At 35.4% G+C, this 16,565-nt stretch overlaps 1 protein-coding gene across 3 annotated transcripts in view; it reads left to right on the top strand.

Moving 5' to 3' along the window:
* Window positions 1-2,277: 2,277 nt before the first annotated feature.
* LOC128229928 (serine/threonine-protein kinase tousled-like 2) overlaps window positions 2,278-16,565 on the top strand; it is a 39,918-nt gene continuing 25,630 nt past the window's right edge. For all 3 annotated transcript variants that reach the window (XM_052941840.1, XM_052941850.1, XM_052941858.1), the window contains exons 1-9: window positions 2,278-2,629; window positions 3,517-3,602; window positions 4,748-4,826; window positions 5,309-5,440; window positions 6,523-6,607; window positions 8,912-8,970; window positions 9,907-9,987; window positions 10,523-10,627; window positions 15,624-15,689. In XM_052941840.1, coding sequence (XP_052797800.1) covers window positions 4,755-4,826; window positions 5,309-5,440; window positions 6,523-6,607; window positions 8,912-8,970; window positions 9,907-9,987; window positions 10,523-10,627; window positions 15,624-15,689 — 600 coding nt within the window. In that variant the 5' untranslated portion in view covers window positions 2,278-2,629; window positions 3,517-3,602; window positions 4,748-4,754. The remainder of the gene's footprint in view (window positions 2,630-3,516; window positions 3,603-4,747; window positions 4,827-5,308; window positions 5,441-6,522; window positions 6,608-8,911; window positions 8,971-9,906; window positions 9,988-10,522; window positions 10,628-15,623; window positions 15,690-16,565) is intronic.

Below are 16,565 nucleotides of genomic sequence, written 5' to 3'. Positions count from 1 at the left end.
ACCCTTTTTAATGCATTATGATAACACATTGTGGCACCAATGTTCATACGGTTTGTGGCCCCAATTTCTTGAAATCGTGCACCTCAACTGCCATTTTATGTACTGATCCTTGTTGCCGTCCCTGATGCCCCGTTCTCGTTGCCGTCTTCCGGTTAAAGGGGCACATACAGTCGTATTGTTGCCTCCGCTTTCATAACTGTAGCGTGTTAATTAGTTTAATGTGGTCGATGATTTGGATGATCTATCGTCGTTCCGGTGAGTTTGTAAGCTGGGCCTACAGAATGTAACTCTGGTTCTTTAACGTGCATCAGTGTGTAGCAATGTCAAACGGGACTCCCATTTAACGTCCCTCCCGGAAGACAATTAGTATTGTATAGTGAAGCGACGGGGAATCGAACCTGCGACACCTGGATTGATAGTCAAGTGTGTTAACACTAGACCACGGATCCGCCACATCTCTTCGTTCCTGGTGCAGTCGTCGCATTTATAGTTTCGTCACGGTCCGTCGCCGAAGGTTGCGTTCAGCTTGAACCCATATGCTGGGAATTTTGTAATCTTTTCGTTTATATCATATTTTGAAATACAAATAAACTGAACAGAAATAAAGCATTCTGAATTGGACACTTGGTTGAAGTCAAATTTGAATGTCTAACTCGCTCTTATTGGAAATGTTCTGTAAACTGTATAAAACACCGCCCCCCCCCCACCCCACCCCATATAACAACCCCTTTCATTAATTCCCCATAAACCGTAAGGCAGCACGCCGGAAGCGACGTCGGGGTGCTGGGGGTGTGCGTGTAGAAACTATATATGTATATATATATATATATATATATATATATATATATATATATATATATATATATATTTGATACGACATCTCCAAGCCGATGTCATATGCTCCAAGTATATATTTTCCCATGGTTAACTTGTTTAATACGACGTATGGTACGTCCGAAGTCATGGCTCCAAAGTATATGTTTTAACATAATTGACAACCCCGAGACGTTACTCGATTAGTACATCGTGAAGCAGAGCGTAATAGTGAACCGGAGCATCCGATGATGATGATGATGATGATGATGATGATGATGATGATGATGCCAATGTCGTGAATATAGTTCATCCCTTCACGTTATCGGTGTTTGTTCGAGTGTATTTTTCAATATTTGTCCGAAATAGCACGTTTTAAAGACTAGTCCACTAGGTTGCCATTTCATGGTCATAGGAGTCTAGTAATTGTCACCACGGCAACCGTTGACGATCTTATTCGACTGGAACAGATGTCAGTGTTGTTTTTAAACTGCCAAGCAAGATTCGATTGCGTATACAGAGCCCAATCCAGGTGCGATTCCAAGAATTGACGTCAGAGGGGGCGTAACCGTTAGAGGCATAACTTTTTGCCATTCGCCTCTCTCTCAGAACCGAAATGAAAATGGTTTAAAATGCTTGCGTGTTGAGCGTATTTTATTACTGTTTCTCCACCAATAATAATGTAAACAGTTTATGTGAAAGATTTTAGGAGGAGCCCCCTCCCTCCCTCGACCCCCCCCCCCCCCCCAACTTCGCAATAGTGTAATCGGCGTAAATCTAGCCCGATTGATCAGCAAATTTCATTCAACTTAACGTTACACCGTGCAGGGAGTATCCTTTGTCGGAGACTGTTATTGACCTTCATTCCGCCCCCTCACCTATCGCCGTGCCGCAGGAGGGGGGGGGGGGGGAGGTCTAAGTATAAAGCTACTACAACATTCCGTGTCAGTAAGTAAAACAAAATTCATCAATCCAAGGTTTGATCACCCATGCTATCTTTGAATAAAATTGTTTTCAGAAAAAAATCTAATCGAGAATCAGTACTTGCCAATGTGGCCAGGAACCCAAAACTAGCTGTTCCAATTGATTTCCATATTTGTTTTTTATTAATGATCGTTCAAGAAAACGCGCATTTAAATAGTGTATAAAATAATATAAATTATTTAGTAACACCGAGATGATATCTAATATAATAAAAAAAACTGCAGTTTAACATTCATTGAAAAATATTTTATTATTGAGTTCAGAGAAAAAAAACTTGTGAAAACGGTGAAAACTTAAGTGCGTTATCTTCGACCTTGAACATTCCTTGTTTATTTGCGTAAACCTCATGTACTTTGTTTTGTCGCAACACCCTTGTGGCCCACTGATCCGTGCGATCAGCTGAAATCATGGATCCGCTGTGCCCTACTCATTCAATTAACATCTTGGGCGGGAATAGTAATTGGCATTTACGTACATGTCCGACATATTCCGAAGCTATTGTGTATTCGCCAAATAGTCAAACTCTTTATTTTTCTTGTTCCTTAAATGGCGCCTGCATCGTCCTTCAAACATTTATAGTATGTTTAATTAGCATGAAAATGAGGTTTAAGGGTAAATAGGGAGTTATTTTGGTCATTTTCATGAACCTATCGCGCGCTGCATAGTGCAACTGTGACGTCACAAGTTGGAGCATCAACAACGAAGGGAAGAGAAAAAGTGACCATTTTTGTATGTTGATTACGACGCCATTTTGAGGGAAAAATCTTATCGGTTTGACAGACGAGTTAATTGAACACCAATCTTGCTGTAGACGCGCGATCACGACTATGTAGTGAGTAACAAGGCTTATTTTTCGTTTTTGTTTATGCAAATATTTTTCGACCCGCCATGTTTTCTCAGGATTAAAACATGTATGCCTTAGTGTCCGAGGAAAATAATGACATTTTTATGACCGCAAGCAAGAAAATGCAGCATTCGATCAGAAGATAACATCTTTAACTTTACTGATAGATCATCAAATGTTTGGATATTGGTCATATTTTGTCAAATAGCGAAGGTAAATTTCTGGTTATTTTCCAAACACTGCTCTGTTGAAGTTTTACAGAAATGCAGAAAAATCTGCACACATGGACCGCAACACGCATCCAGTTCGACTATAAATCATCTTGACCTTGAGCTGTGTTAATAATTGTATGGAAGTTCATGATTTTCTGTATGGTTGAGTCTTAAAAATGCTGACATACTCAAATAAAATGCAATGGAAAAAGTTGACATTGACTATTTTGTCATGGATTTATTTATTTTTTTGCTGACCTCATCAAACCAGTTACTTCCAGTTCAATTATTGGTACATTTCAATATTTAAATAACTTTTATGCCTGCAAGTAATCATTTAAAAGAATATTTTCATGTATAGTTCACTTGGAAATGTCAATTATTAGTTAAATTTTCCTCATAATTTAAGAATGTCAGACATTTCTCCAAGAAAAATACAGGAACAAGAGGCGGCTGAAAGAATATACATAACAGCTTATTTATGTCGGAAAACAGCAATCTTATGCTGGTACAAATACAGTAATCAGGGGCGACACATTTCAAATTCTATTCAATATTGTTATGTTTCCGTCACAAAAAGTTTGCGTGGACAAAATCTATTCTTTTGAATACCATTGCAGATGACTTGTTGATACCAAATTAACCAATGTTCTCATGTTTTAGGTGTTGCCTGTCACCCACCCGTTGTCTGCAGAGATGTTGGTGTGAGTGGTTTCAAGGCAGACATCACGTCATAGCCTTCTTTTTAGGTATGAACTATTTTATTGTGTCCAAGTGCTTAGAAAAACATGGTATAACGATACTGCATTCTTCGGCCTATGATCCTAGACTTGCCCTAGTGTTGGACTTGTGCAACATGTCATGGAAGTTATCACTGCGCGCTAACCAAGAAGTGTAATTACAACCTTTGAAGTTGCATTATTGTGTAATCAAATTGTTGTTGAAGCATGGACCTATAAACCATGGACTTGATAATGACTGATATTTGTTAAATGATAGGAAGAAACAATTTACCCACACTTCTTAGCTCATCCTTGTTATGCACTCTGCATGTTTCGGGTAAATTCTGCCAGTTGAAATAATTTCACCGATCGATATGATCTGGGATGAAATCTTGTTGCTCATAAGCATTTAGAATAATCTACTAAGGCTTAGAAGGAAGTTTTCATGGTTTTTATGTCCATGGTTCAAGTCACAACGAGAATAAAAGTGACCTGATCATTCAATGTTTGTGGTTGTTCGGTAAGCACAGTGGTTAGCACACTCACTTCTCACCTAAGTGACCTGGGTTCGATACCCGACCTTGGCGGATGTGAGTTTGGTTTGTGGTCACCAAGCCGGACACATGGGTTTCCACCAGGCCCTACAACACAAGACCAAACTCTCGCATAAAATCATGCCAACGAGAGTGATTAATATAATGTTGTAATAACTTGTTTCATAATCCTTGTAAAATGTATAAGATTACACTAATGTTTGTTTGTGGCAGTTTCTGACATTTATCCGTTTGATCAAGTGTTCAGTTTTAGAATTTCTATTCTTACATGACGCATAATTGGTTGAGAGCGTCATTACTAATCTTCCTTACCTTCGGTAGAAATGTAAGGTGAATAGGACTTGAGGTCATAATCATGTTATATGGCATAATGGATTTCTTCATAGTTTATAAAAAAAAGTGACAGCTAGGACTTAGCAGTAGGCAAAAGTAGAACAAGTCTGCAAGCTTTGCACTTATTTTTTGGCATGCTAAATTTCTGGGTTGATAAAGCAGGCCTTGTAAAGAAAATGTTGCCAAGCACAAGAGAAAAGTTTTGGCCTGTTCATTCAGAAGTCTGATTTCAGTGACTGTTAGAATGGACAATATGAATATAAAGATGCTATACTTTTGTTTAAGTCACAGAATGGACAATGTGAATATCGGCAGTCTGGATCCACGAAAGCATGAGTTACTGGAAGCACGCTTCTACGGAAGGGTAATTTTCCTGTTTTATTTTTGTCTGTTAAAGATCATCCAGGAGTCAGATTTCTTGGGCTTGTGTAATTGTTTGGGCATTGTTAGCCGATCGAATCACTTGGTCATTGCTAAGTTCATAACTTTTTTCTTTAAAAAATTCATTCTAACGATTTAAAAGACAAAACTTCATGAAATTGGTTCCACAGCCTGGTGAAAACATGTAATAGTCCAGTAAGAGAATATATATTGAGTAAATTGTGTATTGTGTTAAAATCTTTAAGACTATGAACAGCTCGTTTGTTTCACTTTCTTTGGTTTAATCATCAAGTTTGTTCAATATGTGGGTATGACCAGTGCAGAGTTTGTGCCAATTTTAACCCCTGGTACTTTGTCTTACTAAATGTGCATAACTCGCTTGATTTGTTAATGAAGTTTAAGAACTGTAAGAACACATCTAAAACTACACGTGAAGCAAGGTATTCAAGTTAAATTTGTGTTTAGTTTCAGCCATTGAATCAGCCAGGTGGGGGAATGCAGGCAGGAGTGATCGGCGGAATGCCAGCCATGCCGGTTCCTACGGGGGACAACAACAGTAACATGAGTGCCGGCTCTATTGAACGTGATGATCAGGACGTATGTCTATAGTTTTTCAATGCTTGTTTATTTAAGCTTGATTTTGATGAGCGTTTAAGGCCAATTTATATCAAGTCTTATTTCTGGGTAGTAACCAGCCTCAGAGAAATTGCCCCTGGTTGGGATCGGACCCATAACCTTTTGGGTAAGAGATAGACACTGAGAAATTACAACTAGACCTCTCACCTTTAGAATATCTCTGGGATTGTTAAGGATTATGGAAGGGACATGTTTTTGTAAAGGATTGGCAACGGATATTTGTATACAAAAAGAATAGATAAATTTATACAGTTTTATTCTTGTCCTATTAAGGCCAAATAAAATAATGTGGTGATTAAATGTGGGCTAATTATCGGGATTGTTCTATTAATCCTGGCCCTGAGCTTAAAGACTGGAAACTATGTTTTGCTGGTATCGATTAATCGAAAAATTGATGCCATGTACTCTCGGACGGAATCCACATTCTAAAGCATTCCGATTTATTTTATTTTCCCTTTCTACTGACACTGAAGTAGAAATAGTATACATATATCTTGTCATTTTGTTGCAGTAAAAGATAAAAAGTTACAAACTGCATAATTATTTCACCTCTCTATTTTATTTTATTCTGAAGCCATGCAAGCTATATTAATTTACAAGCTATATGTGAAATGACACAAAATGTATTCTTTTAAATCTGATAGTAATCGATTAATCCAATTAGTTGATCTGTCTGTCCAATTAATTGTAACAAGTGGTTATAGTTACCCGATTGTCCATTTTTGTGATATCCTGACCCTACTTTTTTATTACTGGAAATAACCATGTGGTACAACAATTCGTACGAGGTGATACAGTTGACTTATGAATATTGTGTTACCTGCTAGGCAACATTAATGTCAGAATGTGTATGTCTGTTGAAAGTACAACAATATACATTCTTTGTATGCAATGAAATAATTGACCGAAATAAAAAAAATGAGTTTTGGTCAGTATGTGAAGGTAACCACAATATTAATGTTTAATTTAATTTTTCCTTTTTGTTTGATGCTAAGGCAATTATACATGTAACTGTGTACACATATTATGAACTTGACTTACAGCAAGTCCATACGCCAGAGAAGCGAACCCCATCAGAGAGGAAACGGAAGAGAAAACCGACCAATAGTGACAGCAACCATGATGGATGTAAGTGTCTGTGTTTTCCATGGTGTTAGTCGTTTCACTAGTTGTTCATGTTTAAACTATTTTATTGTTAAATACTTTTAAGCTCATCTTCATGTAAATAGCTCATTTAAAGATAAAGTCATGGTATTGTCATACTGGGTGTATTGTTGTCAGCAGAAATGCAAAAATTCTGCCGTTCACAGTCATCAAAATAAGACTTGGATGAACAAGCTCGAATTCTTACACTATTGCTTGGCATCAATTTTTATGCCCCCACAAAGTGGCGGCATATAGGGTTGCCCTTGTCCGTACGTACGTACGTACGTACGTACGTCCCGAAGATTGTTTCCGATCTAATTCTTGAAAACCGTTTGTCCAATCCTCACCAAACTTTAAACACATGTTTGTGACCATAATATCTTGATCAAGTTCGATAGTCATGGAAATCGCTTTAGTCATTTAGGAGTTACGGCCCTTTTTTGCCAAAAATTCCCGAAGATTGTTTCCGATCTAATTCTTGAAAACTGTTTGTCCAATCCTCACCAAACTTTAAACACATGTTTGTGACCATAATATCTTGATCAAGTTCGATAGTCATGGAAATCGCTTTAGTCATTTAGGAGTTACGGCCCTTTTTTGCCAAAAATACTTCAAAAATATATGTTTCCAATCTAATTCTTGAAAAGTATGTGTCCAATCCTCACCAAACTTTACATACATGATTGTGACCATAATATCTTGATCAAGTTCGATAGCCATGGAAATCGCTTTTGTCATTTAGGAGTTACGGCCCTTTATTTGCAAAAAAAGACTTGAAAAATACGTCCCGAAGATTGTTTCCGATCTAATTCTTGAAAACTGTTTGTCCAATCCTCACCAAACTTTTAACACATGTTTGTGACCATAATATCTTGATCAAGTTCGATAGCCATGGAAATCGCTTTAATCATTTAGGAGTTAGGGCCCTCAGATTATCCTGAATAATCATTATGGCTTATTTTCTGTGACAAAAAATCGAAGTGGGGGCATCCGTGTCCTATGGACACATTTCTAGTTTTAACAAGCCTTGTTATAGAACATTCAGAATTTGAGCAATTCTGGAAGACATTTTACCTATTGCAGGGCTTGCGGGCTTGTGTTAATTTTGACCACTGCGTTAAAGCAGTCAGTCACAAATACCTTTCAGGATATTCATGTAAAAATTCCACTTTTGTACTCACTTTCTATGTATTATCATATAAATGCAATGTCCATAACACTGGCTTAAATTATTGTTGGGAGTTATGCCTCTGGTAAGCTGAGAAACCTAGGGGAATTTTGCAAAAAAAAATTAAGTACATTATCTACATAAAATTTGTATGGTGGCTGTTACTCGGATAACGAAGCATAAATCTGTATACTGGTGTTAAAAATTGATGAGGGTTTCAGTCGTTCAAATGAAATCTTAGCTACTTGGCAAAACATTTTAACATCTGTGTTGAAAATTGTATCTAGCCCGATTATGTATTAGTCTTTGCTATGTTTAGTATGTCTGGTTGGATGCATTTGCTTAGAGTCATTGTTGGTATCATTCATGATTGTGCAAACATTTATATGTTGGACATTATCAGCATAACTCTTAAACCATTCATGATATTAAAATGAAACTTGGTGCACATGTAGCCAGAAATAATACACACGTGTACAGCAAGGCCCATGACTCTAGCTCCAATAACTGTTGAATTATGTCCATCATTTGACTGAAAAAAAACAACAACAACAACCCTCAACAGATGAGGGCTCTTGTTGACATCAAGGGTTGGTCTCCATTTGTGGTACTGTGATTCACGTATGATAGGGGAGCAAATATATACTGTACGAGACCTCGCTGTGTATAAAGTTTGGGTGTTCCATATGGTTGAACTTTGTTTACCTCTTCTAGAAGTGGACTCAACTGCAAGGCTTGTAGTAAAACAATTGCTCTTGCGATTTTTTATGAGCATTGAATAGACTATGTTAGGTTTATGTTTATAGACTTCATATGTAGGGCATATTTCCAGTGTATTCCCTATGTTAAAGAATGGTAACAGGTGCTTATCAAAAATTATTTTGTTTCTCAATCAATATATGAATGCATGACCTGATAACAGAATCAGTGATTGCTCAGGTTATTTGATATGATGCCATTAAGATGCATAACATCTCAAATAGAGCGATGACTGTTTCATGCCCTATACAGAACGGCGAAATCCATGATATGTAAAGTAAAAGTGGCATGTTCGCTGCATGCTAAAACAGCAAGATTGCGTACGAATGAATCAATAATCATGTTTGTCGTTTTTGTAGCTCTTCCAAAATCAAGACCTGAACCAAATGGCAAAAATATCAAGGACTTCTTTACAAAGGTCAGTGTTTCAAAAAGAATTCACATTTATGTACTTCTATCTGATAATTGTCTTTCATAAAAAGTATACAGACCGTATTGTGCTGTGTATAGGATGCTAACATAGAAAGGATGCTGGCAAAAATATGTGAAAAATCAGGTAAAAAATCTTAATACCAAATATAGGAAAAATAAGCACACCTCATTTTTTTTTTGTCGAAATTCATTGAAATGTGAAAATAGCAAATGTTATTAAATAGTACAGCACTTTTACATTAATAATAAAATAACAAAAATATCAATCACAATGTTGCTCTCTGTCTTAGCAAATGGTAATAGCAACAGCGTTTTTTTTTAACATAAATGTTATCAACATGTCAACACCATCAGCTAGGTATTTATAACAAACACATTGTTTAATGACTGAGACATAGGGAGTTTTTCACACCTTTACTAACTGACAGTGCACAATTATGCCTGTTTACTATATGCATGTTTATTAATTATTTTAATACAGAATCAAACTACGTAAAATCTATCGTACAATTATGTTTATTAAGGCTCGCACGAGTGATGCTAAACGTGACTGATTTTTCACTGCCGATATAACCATAATCAATCAATGGGTGTGAGTTACGTCTATTTCAAGTTAAAAAAGTAAACAAACACATTTTCTTCCATTTATTTCTCTATTCAAGCAAATTTGGCCAGATATGGTCTTTGGGAAAATGTTCTATTGATAGGAAGAAGGAATTTTTTCTTCATTGAATTCCGGGCCAAAAAAGCGTGTCCTAGACACACTAGTTAACCATTTTAAAAAAAGGGTGGCCAGTGTCGCGATAGTGAGAACAAGGCTTATAGTTCTTGTTGGTATTTTACAATTTTAGGCCCTGAGTTGCTTTCATTATGTTTTAAACACTAGTCACATTCATGCATTAAGAACTTGTATATATTGTAGACACAGTCCCCTAGTCGCAGTCAATGTGTATCGCAGGTCGGAGCCAAGTCCCCATCACCACAAGGTGTTCAGCCGTACAGCGTAAGTTGCTACATGTCACATGCTCTATAGTAATTTATATGTAAACAGTGTGATAATCAGTCATCAAAATGAAGAGTTTTGAATGAACAAGCTCCAATTCGTACCGAACTTCTCAGCTTAAAAAATGAAACAAGCCCTGGATTTTAAAGTTCATATTTTGAACAAGAACCAACAAAGACCATTTCCATGTATAGGTCCTGTGGGCTCATGTTACTGTTGACAACAATAAAATGTTGATTAAAATAGCAGCTAATACTCTTTGGTGTACATTGTCAAATTTATCTCTAAAACATCAAAAGATTGCCTTGCTCCATTGCCTGAATTTTATTGTCATTATTGAACCCCTTCCATTTACTCCTACTTAAGTATTTGTTAAATTAACCTGGGATTGTGATCAGCTGAAAATATCACATTCATTATCATTTACATCGATGAACATTTATCTGCACTGTATTTGCTGTTTTCATTAACTGTTAGTGTTGTGTCCGTGTTGACAGGGTTATGTTTCTCATGTAATGAGTACTTCTTATTTCAGTATATGGCCTCCTCGCCACAGAGCAGTAACTCCAACAGTCTTCACAGCTACCCCGCCCAGTTCCTACAACAACAGATACCCAGCTTTGTTGACAAAGGCCTTCAGGTGTGTACAGATGGTAGTTTGTTTGGCAGTCAGAGATGCAGTCACTCTTGGTGCATAGCTTAAACTGTAAATGGAACTTGGTATACATGTTGCAGAAGACAAAAAGCCGATGTACAGCAAGGTTCATGTCACTTTTTGACTGAAAAAACCACACAACAAAACAGACCAGCATTGCCGTGCTCTTGATTCTTAGACCGAGTGATTTCTTGGTTTATACTTGCTTGATTATATATATATATATATATATATATATATATATATATATATATATATATATATATATATATATATATATATATATATATATATATATATATATATGATGATAATGTAGCTAGTGATGAAAGCTTATAAGATCAGTCTCATGACCGTTTCCTGGGCAGAAACCAGTACTGTGTCCTTTTTGAGAGGCCATGAGAAAGTACCCCTGGTGGGGATTGACCCCGTTCTCTTGGGTGAAAGGCAAACACCTATATCACTCTCAACCTACAGTACCATATTAACATTTTAACCAAGGAACTTACTGGATAAACAAAATATTTTGGCTTATTGCTAGGGTTAGAAAAACAGGATTAGGGGCTTAGTCCAGTGCTAATGTAAAATTGTCTAGGTTGGTATGATATGTCTGCAGTGTTATTTTTTTCCAAACTTATTTTTGGCCAATTTCACCCCAGTTTTCCCATTGCTAAAACATACTTTTTTCCAATTTTTATTTTAACATTTTGGAAAAAAATGCATATGTAAAAAAACTGGGCCTATAAAACGTACTTTGTATAGAAAAATTGGTGTATTTGTAATTAAACATTCTTCCATCATTTTTAGCCAATATTGTATTCCCAATTTTTATTCAAAACAGTGCATTTTTCCCTATCAGAATGGCCTCAGTCCCACTCACAAAATGTTAGAAAAAACACTGGTCTATCTGTGTGAATTAATGATAGATATTGTACATATATTGGTTAAAAACAATAGACAAGGAAGATGTTGGAAGTTGTGAATTGATGGCAAATATGGTTTGCATACCGTATATGTTCTTATTGCTGCACATGCTCTAAAAAATGTGCATGGGGTCTTGCAGGGCATTTTCACAATTTTTTTGAACTAAATGCTTTATCCTGATTAAAAAAAAAAGAAAAAGTACAACCGCATGTTTTGTTTAATCGCACATTTTGACTGTACAGGTTACATACCACCAATTTCACACACTATTTTAAGTGACAAAATGACACACATATGGGTCAACTATAAGACCACAAATATGATGAAAATATGGTAATGTCAGCGATATATTTTAGAAAAATACTTTCTTTAAATATTGAAATGTGAGATGGCATCTTTTATGACAAAATCTATAAGATGGAATTATCATGGACATCTATCAGAATATATATGGTATGTCATATCTGCAAATATGGAAAGGTCAGGGATGTTTATTAGGACAAATACTATCTGAAAATATGGAAATCTCTGGGGATGGGGTGTTGATTAGGACAAATAATGTATGTAGTAAATGTCAGTAAGACTGTCACATTTAGCCTTGATTTCTTCAGATGATATTTGTTTACTTGATGCTATGAAGTACATATAATTGCTACAATGCCTTGTTTGAAGAAAAGAACTTTGTAGATGATATAATACTTGGTAGTGCTAAGATTTGAGGAATATCATGATGGATAAAGGTAAAATGCTTGCTATTGAATGTCTTTGACATTTGCTACTTATATAGGCGTGTTATAACTTTGTTTACTGAAACAGAAATATAATGTGATATTTGTCAGCAGTAAATACGTTTTGTCGTATTCACGTTAATGTCAAGTTTCAAGTTAAAAATGGGGATGATTTCATACAATTATTCATCCCTAATTAACAAGGTCATTAAATGGACACGCTGCTCTCATAAAACTCAGTGTTAATGTCAAAAGGTTATGTCATGCTTTATAAAGTGTCTACAACTTTGAATTAATTGAAATAATGTTTCTTAGAAAAAACATTCAAAAGGAGAAAAAGATGATGAGGATGGTGGTGGTGATGGTGATTATGATGATGATGATGATGATGATGATGATGATGATGATGAAAGGATGATGATGATGAAGAAAGGATGATGATGATGGTGATGATTCATACTTGATACTTAAACACTCATGCATCGAAAGTGAAGTAAATTTAGCTGGTTTTGAGTCCTATCAGATATAAGTAAAACAAAAAACAACGACTACACTGAATATAGTATGGCCTTGTCTCTCCTACATATGGAAATAGCATTTCAAGTTGAGTTATTATTGAATGTACAGGATGGTATGTTAGCTGTCCTTGTAAGATACTGCAACACAATGTAATAGTGTTAAGCAGTGATGGTCAATCCATGGCTCAGGCAGATGTGTGGTAATCAATACTGGCAGTCCATCTCATGCTTCCATACCTTAACAGCTTTATCGGATAAATATAGACAACTAGGTTTACATTTGTATTGGGACAAGGCAGGTTTTGCTCGCTAACTGTTGATTTGTAAGACTGTGTATGGTTGTATGCTGATTTTCTTTTGGCTTTAAAATACATGGTCACATTGTCTAGCATATGGCTACATTCAATGCTGTGGGTAGCAAATGGTTACATTCAATGTTGTGGGTAGCATATGGCTACAGTCAATTCTGATGAAAGCATATGGCTACAGTCAATGATGTGGGAAGGAAATGGCTACAGTCAGTGCTGTGGGTAGCATATGGCTACAGTCGATGCTGATGGTAGCATACGGCTACAGTCAATGCTGTGGGTAGCATATGGCTACAGTGGATGCTGATAGTAGCATACGGCTACAGTCAATGCTGTGGGTAGCATATGGTTACATTCAATGCTGTGGGTAGCATATGACTACAGTCAATGCTGTGGCATACATGTATGTGGGTAGCATATCAAGTCACTAATGTCATTTCACGTATATGTACAAGTAAAAGTGTGTCACATTTGATGCAAAAATTATTAATTAATAAAGACCAGATTTGTAAGAGATTTCAATGGCGTTTGGGTTCACTTTTCCATGGGAACTAAAACATAAGAGTACATCATAGTTTTGTTAATAGACCCCAAGTTACTGAGCATAAAAAGATTCTTTAGTTACTTTTAAACTATCATTCTTCTCTTACAGATGTCACATGTTAAACAATGTGTGCTGAAATCATTATCCTCCCGTTGAGTGTAATTCTAACACCACATTTAATTATAGAACATGCTATTTTTTTCCATCATTTATGTAAACCATAAACACACAGATACAATAATTAGGCCATTCTTACAAAACTATTAATTTTCTGTTCACTGGTTCTGCTCTAATGTGTAGTTTAACTTGCTCAGAAATAATTTGAAAGTGATACTCTTATTCAAAATCAATACATTCACATGTATAACAAACATAAATTTTGACTGGTAAACTTTTAACTTCTTACTAAATGATTCATTTTTGAAAAATATTAATTACTGATAACACAATTGTAACCGTGTTTTTAATAGCTAAACAAAAATATTAAATGATTAGTGAGTGCTAAAAGATTAAGTGTGATCTTCTATTGTCTCATAATGTAGAAATACCTTGTTTTCTGCACCTTCTATTTCAAATTAAACTTGGTATCCTTCATAAGAACCATTGTTTTTGACAATTATTCATCCTTTTTTTTTATTCAAACATTTGTATGAATTGTGGTAAATCTTATTTGAGAGTAATAATTGCATCTTTAAAAACAAACAAATAAACAGTTTTGGCTGTAAAGTGAATTTTTTTGAATTTATTTATTTTACAACGATTGTGAAACAATTTATTACAACATTATATTGATCGCTCTTGTTTTGCACGATCTTATGCAGGCGTGTTATGGGGGAAACTTTTTGAGTGAATTGTTCAATGACATTACAGGAAACAAACAAGTTATAAAACAGCGCATGCAGCACTGCTGTTTATGACAATCAGTTATTCAGCTGTAAATATTTGTCTGAAATAAAAAAAAAAATCTGCCGTGGAAGAATTCGTTTAAATGCACTGCAGACAAAATCTGAGTACCACAAGAAATCACCTTTAAATTATTAATACAAGTACAGCTTCTATGCAGGGGATTTTCCACTCACGTCGAGTACTTATGAACTGCAAAGACAACACCACATTCAATTATTCAGTGTTGTAGATGTTATGGAGTTTGAAATTGATCAAAATGCATTCCTATTTAATAAAAAGGTGACACTGTGCAGGGCTTTTTCTATAGTACCCACGGGTCCGACTATTGGACCCATTCCCAAAGCAAAATATAAGATATTTTTCCCAATCTTCAGAAAAAAATCCATATCAAAAGTAAAAAAAAAAAAAAAAAAAAATGTTTATTTATTAATTTTTTTTTTAAGTATTTTTACATGTACTGGTTCATTTTCAACATCCTAAAAAAAATATGTCATGTAAAGATTTAGGGATAATTGAACTCAAAAATCATTGATTTTCATCACATTCAGAGATCAGTATGAAATATGATCTGTCATGATTTATTGCAATAAGTATTTACACCCCAAGGATTGATATTTCAGCCATTTTGGGTTCTTTAAAAGGGAAAAAAAACTAATTGTCAATAATTTCCTCATTCGCAGGAGACTAAACAGCTTGTACTTTTAACTGTATAATTTCCCAATTTCAGCATTTGGGTTCTTTAAAAGGGAAAAAAAAATTATATTAAATAATTTCCTCATTCGCAGGAGACTAAACAGCTTGTACTTTTAACTGTAAGATTTCCCAATTTCGGCATTTTCGCGACGCAAATTTTCCCAAAATGTCTAGGGTCTTTTTCCAAAAATGGGCAGAAAAAGCCCTGCTGTGCCTCGAGCCCATTGGCTGATGGGTAGAAGTTTTGAGTATTGATACTTATAACATTATTTTAGTATTCAATCCAAATTTCATACCAATGTTCAATGTATGATCTTTATTTTACCACACAATGTGCAATATTGTGATCTATATTTTCAGACGGATGAGCTTGGGTCACCAATAGACATGGCTGAGAAAGACCAGCGCATCGAAGAGCTCAACAGGGTAGGTTGATCATATCCCGGGTGTGTAATAATGCAGGGTATTCTGACCATGTTTACATTTTTTGATTGAAAAGAAGACATATTTCTCAGTTGTAAATTGAAAAAGAGCTGAGATTTGTTTTCCTTCTATATCATATGAAAACAGTGTATACATAGTTATTTCTAATAAAAGCAGAAGGTCCATGTACTGACTAGTGGCACACTTTGTGAGGCCCATATGAAACTCCTTTATTGCTAATTTTATTTTAAAGTAAAACTTTGTTTGCATGTTACTATGGTGATAAGCACATTAAATAAAGAAATATTACACTCAAGAGTTACGGGACTTCACATTAAATGATTTAATGTGAAGTCCCGTAACTCTTGAGTGTAATATTTCTTGATTTTAACTACTTAATCCGTCTGAGTTCTCTTGTTTTATCCTTTCCACCCTTTCTGGAACTGAATTCTCCAGCCATGTTAAGCTCTTTGCAGTATCTAAATTAGTTAATAACAAGATCAAGCTAATCCAACTGAATTGTGTTTTGACAAGAACAGCTTTATGTGCTCCAGTTTGAATAACGATATTACGTAAAAAGATTATGGTAATCAACTTAATCCTGATCTGTGAAATCATGTTATATAAAGTTTGTCAGCAAATTTGTTTTAACCTGCTTTACATAAGAATTTTGAAGCTATTAGTCCCAGAAGTCATTAGGTTTGTGTTCCCAGTGCAAAGATATTCTCCTAATATTGACAGATGTTGAAGTCATAAAACTGTTACACAGGAAAATTACTCTGAATTTCTGTCTTTTGTAGTTGTATTTGATACTGTAAAATTAATGGTTGTCATTGTATTTCTTGGAAACACACTATGTACATGTTTTCTATGGTCGGA

Source organism: Mya arenaria, chromosome 1 (genome assembly GCF_026914265.1).
Source record: "Mya arenaria isolate MELC-2E11 chromosome 1, ASM2691426v1".
In the NCBI taxonomy this organism is placed as follows: domain Eukaryota; kingdom Metazoa; phylum Mollusca; class Bivalvia; order Myida; family Myidae; genus Mya; species Mya arenaria.
This window is presented reverse-complemented; position numbering and strand designations above follow the sequence as displayed.